Genomic DNA, 4,232 nt, shown 5'->3' on the forward strand with positions numbered 1-4,232 from the left:
CTCTATTTCCTCTCGCACATCCCGATCACGGCGCTCATCGACCTCCAGCCGCTGCTGCCGTCCGGGATCGCGCCGCGGGCCGTGAGTGGGGCCGGGGGCCGCGGGGGCTCGTTCCGCCAATGCGTGCGGGGCATCSGCCGCTCTGATGGGGCCGGGGGCGGCCTGCGCCGAATGGCGTTAGTGGAGACATCGGGGGGGAGAGAAACTGCGGTGAATGTGTGTGAAAGAGCGCTGGGAAGCGAAGCGGCGCTGGAGCCCACGGGATGAGTCACAGCCGGGTCATTCATTGGGGAGGAGCGGGAACGGGAATGGGAATGGGAACGGGAATGGAAATGGGAACGGGAATGGGAATGGAAATGGGAATGGAAATGGAAATGGGAATGGGAACGGGAATGGGAATGGAAATGGGAACGGGAATGGAAATGGGAACGGGAATGGAAATGGGAACGGGAATGGAGATGGGAACGGGAACGGGAATGGGAACGGGAATGGAAATGGGAACGGGAATGGAAATGGGAACGGGAATGGGAATGGAAATGGGATCGGGAATGGGAATAGGAATGGAAATGGGAACGGGAATGGGGATGGGAATGGAAATGGAAATGGGAACTGGAATGGAAATGGGAACGGGAATGGGAACGGGAATGGAAATGGGACCGGGAATGGAAATGGGAACGGGAATGGAAATGGAAATGGGAACGGGAATGGAAATGGGAATGGGAATGGAAATAGGAACGGGAATGGAAATGGGAACGGGAATGGAAATGGGAATGGGAACGGGAATGGAAATGGGAATGGAAATGGGAACGGGAATGGGGATGGGAATGGGAACGGGAACGTGAATGGAAATGGAAATGGAAATGGGCTCGGGATGCTTCATCTGCGCGTTGGGCGGCCGTGCCCGGGATGTGGTGGCCGCTCCGTGCCCCGGTCCCAGGGATCCCCGCAGAGCCGGTGTGGGGTCGCTGCCCTGCCCGGGGATGGGCGCTGGGGATGTTCTTGTCCCAGAGTGGGCTGTGCGTGTGTCACCAATGCCACAAGGACATCTTTTCCGTGGCAATGGCCGCGCTGTCCCCTCGGTACCGGCGCCACGTGCCCCGGACGTGGCTCCCCGGGCATTCTGTGATCCCGATTTTCCTCCAATTCCGGCCAAAAACGCAACAAGCAATTGTTGCCGCTGCGGGAGCAGGCATGCCAGCGACCGGATTTGTTAGTAAAAATCTCTGGTTTGCTGCATTTTGAACAAAATCATAGAAAACAATAAACGTCATTTTAAAAATCAATTAAATAACGGTTGGATGGCAGATAATTAGTTCAGCCCTCATCATCAGGGYGAGGTCGGCTGTCACCTCCTGTCTGACTTTTACAAGCTGGCGATTTGTTTTTTGCCATCGGAATTGCCTGTAGGATTACTCCAATATAGGAACAATTCTCAATTAATAGTTAACCAGCAGATCTCAATGCATATCTCTGTGTTCAAAGTCCAACGTAAAGCCATGCTGGAGTTTACATTTCTGTCAYGGAAACTAAACTAACTGCAGCTCCCTGAGCCCAAATCCTGGCATGGAGCTGTTCCCAGGAAGGAGCCCCCAGCCCAGCTCTGCACCGGGGTTGATGCTCGGTTTCTGACGGTGTTTTTGGGTTTTTTTCAGCTGACAGACCTGTTGCAGCAATATGCCACTGCCTTCAGGGACCCCATGATGCTGCAGCCCCCGGAGTGGTTTAAGGCATTCATTTACTGCGAGGCTTTTCTCCAGCTGCCSTTCTTCCCCGTGGCTGCCTACGCCTTCCTCAAAGGTGGGGGCAAAGCAGAMTGACTGGGGGCATGTCCTGGGGGCATTTCTGCAGGACACTTGCTGCTGGTTCTGCTGTATCAGCCTTAGGGGGTTTGAGGGATGCACTGAGGATGGCCCACACAAGTGTTCCACCTGAGAAAGCAGCACAGAATAAGGTTTGTCACAAATAAAACCTACAGGGCTTTGCCAGGTGCAGCAGTTTGTGTAAMCACCATCAGCGTTTGACATCTGGCAAATTTCCAGGGCAGATAAAGGTCTGGGTCAAGCCTGTGTACTCATTTTGTTWCTTTAAAACTTCCATGATCCCCCCGTTACTCTGAATTTCTATCAAGGGAGAGAAATTTCCTTAGCTCCTACTAGTAGTGAGGTTTTTTCCTGCTCCCGTTCAATCTGGTTTACCCAGGCAGAGAGGCAGTGCTCAATGTTGCTACAAATCTCGGAATTCTGCTTGTTTCAAAATCCTTAAATACTWTTTCCTTTTTGCTCCTGCRCAGGTGGCTGCAGATGGATCAGGACTCCTGCCATTATCTACTCCACCCACGTGGCCACCACTCTGTTTGCCATCCTGGCCCACATCCTGTTCCACGACTTCTCCAAGCAGGAGCACGGGGGCCCYGAGACGCTGCGGGAGCGCCTGGTCCTGCTCTCCATCTACCTGCCCTACCTGCTGATCCCTCTGCTCATCCTGTTCACCATGCTCTGCAACCCCCACTACAAACACGTGGAGAAGAGGAAAAGGAAGTAGTTGGCTCTGGAGGCCGTGCACACCACGCCTGTGCTGGCCGAGTCCTCTGGGACAAAAACCTCCCTCGTGTTGGCTGCAGCAGCTCTTCCTACAGCCAAGGCTGCTGCAAGGAAAAATGGAATTGGTTCCAGTGCACAGCCCTGCTTCGACCTCCAACAGCTCTGGCAGGGGCCTCTCTCCCAGGAAAATGGACATTTAACYTTTTGCTGTGTAACTCTGTGAGGGGGCACTCACACTCACTCACTCACTCACACTCTGCAGCTGACACCGTTCTTCCAAGTTCCCTTTGTCCAAGACGACTGCTTGGAAACCACTTCAGTAGGAAATTTGTCTTCCAACAGCATATTCTGAAGAATCCCCAACCAATTACATACAGATTTACAAAGCTGTTCTTCTGAAGCRTTTAAAATCATATCATGATTCTTAACTTCCTTGCCCATTCCTTTAAAATTWCCACTACCTTTGCTCTGCTTCATTTTGATTAATTATGAATGTCTGATCAGTGATAAATGTGCCAAAATCTGAATTTATGAATGCTTGAAGTTACCTTTGACAACTAGGAATACTGCCGAAATACTTCAGGAATTGTAAACAAAGAGTTGAAAATTTCTTTCTTCCCTAAAATCACTTCTAGTATGGAAATAAATACCTAAAYGCATTAAACTGCATTAAATCTTCTTCAGGGAATGGCTGAAGGGGAACTTAGAGAGACCATGAGATGGTAGAGAGTTCACAGAGTAAATCCATGCATAAGTTACAACCTCTGAGAAGTTCTGTGGTTGGGTTTGGTTCTGTAAGTTCTCGATTGAGCCTGGACAGGTGACAGGTCCCATGAAGCTGCTCAGGCACTGCTGGTACATTTTACACTTCACTGTGTAAAGTTTAAGCCTTTCCCAGGCTTTGGGAATGGCAACATTTCCACACTGAAGTGCTAAATACACAAAATGCATCTATTTGCACTTCAGCATGAGTGTTTGTAGTTTATATACAGTTTATGTACTGCTGTCACCAACACTTGGAATGGTTTCCTCATCAGTCTGGTGTTACATCCTAATTATGTCCATGAAAGGATTCAGCTCTCATGACACTCCTGAATGGACATTCCTCAGSAACAGTTCAAAGTTCTTCATTCTCACAGTTTGTGTCTGTAATTCTGGAAATCATACATTTCTATCTTTTTCTTCTAATTCTATAGAAAAAGTAACATAGGCACTAGAGATCCAATACTGCTGCTTGTGTGTAAACCCTTACACTGAAAAATAAYAGAGCAGGAGCAACTAATGCTGGTACAGCCAGACAGTCTGAGAACAATAGTTTATTTTCTGATTTCTGTAAAAGAGCTGTRGAGTTCAAAAAGAGACACAACAAAGCACCAGTAGTATTAACTCAATTGTAATTTGAATTAGAACTATTGACTGTACAAAACTGGTATAAAATCAAAGGCCAGAACAGTCTGTGCAGCTGTGAGCTGTCAGCCCTCCTTATTGCCATGGTACACTGTACAAACCATCTGCACTCCTGGAAATTGCATATTTCTGGAATTCTCAAGATTCTGGAATGGTCAAGTTTCCACGTGAGTTGGTTATCTTCAAATCCTCTATTTCTGGAAAATGAACTGGTCAATGAATTCGTTCTGGTCTGCTTCGATTTTGCAGAGAGTCTCGTACTCGATGCGATACCTGCAAGGCAGA

At 48.8% G+C, this 4,232-nt stretch overlaps 2 protein-coding genes across 2 annotated transcripts in view; one reads left to right on the top strand and one right to left on the bottom strand.

The window, feature by feature from the left end:
• Positions 1–148: 148 nt before the first annotated feature.
• Positions 149–3,239, top strand: TMEM97 (transmembrane protein 97). The gene is made up of 3 exons (XM_057379439.1): positions 149–278; positions 1,653–1,797; positions 2,291–3,239. The coding sequence occupies exons 1-3, from the start codon at positions 264–266 to the stop codon at positions 2,539–2,541; spliced, it is 411 nt and encodes a 136-aa protein (XP_057235422.1). The 5' UTR covers positions 149–263; the 3' UTR covers positions 2,542–3,239.
• Positions 3,240–3,814: 575 nt separating this feature from the next.
• The window catches only part of IFT20 (intraflagellar transport 20), a 3,448-nt gene continuing 3,030 nt past the window's right edge, over positions 3,815–4,232 (bottom strand). Inside the window, exon 4 of the mRNA XM_057379440.1 lies at positions 3,815–4,220. Within this exon, the coding sequence (XP_057235423.1) occupies positions 4,139–4,220 (82 nt within the window). The 3' untranslated portion in view covers positions 3,815–4,138. The remainder of the gene's footprint in view (positions 4,221–4,232) is intronic.

Source organism: Malurus melanocephalus, unplaced genomic scaffold (genome assembly GCF_030028575.1).
Source record: "Malurus melanocephalus ecotype Western Australia unplaced genomic scaffold, MMel_1.1 scaffold_406, whole genome shotgun sequence".
In the NCBI taxonomy this organism is placed as follows: domain Eukaryota; kingdom Metazoa; phylum Chordata; class Aves; order Passeriformes; family Maluridae; genus Malurus; species Malurus melanocephalus.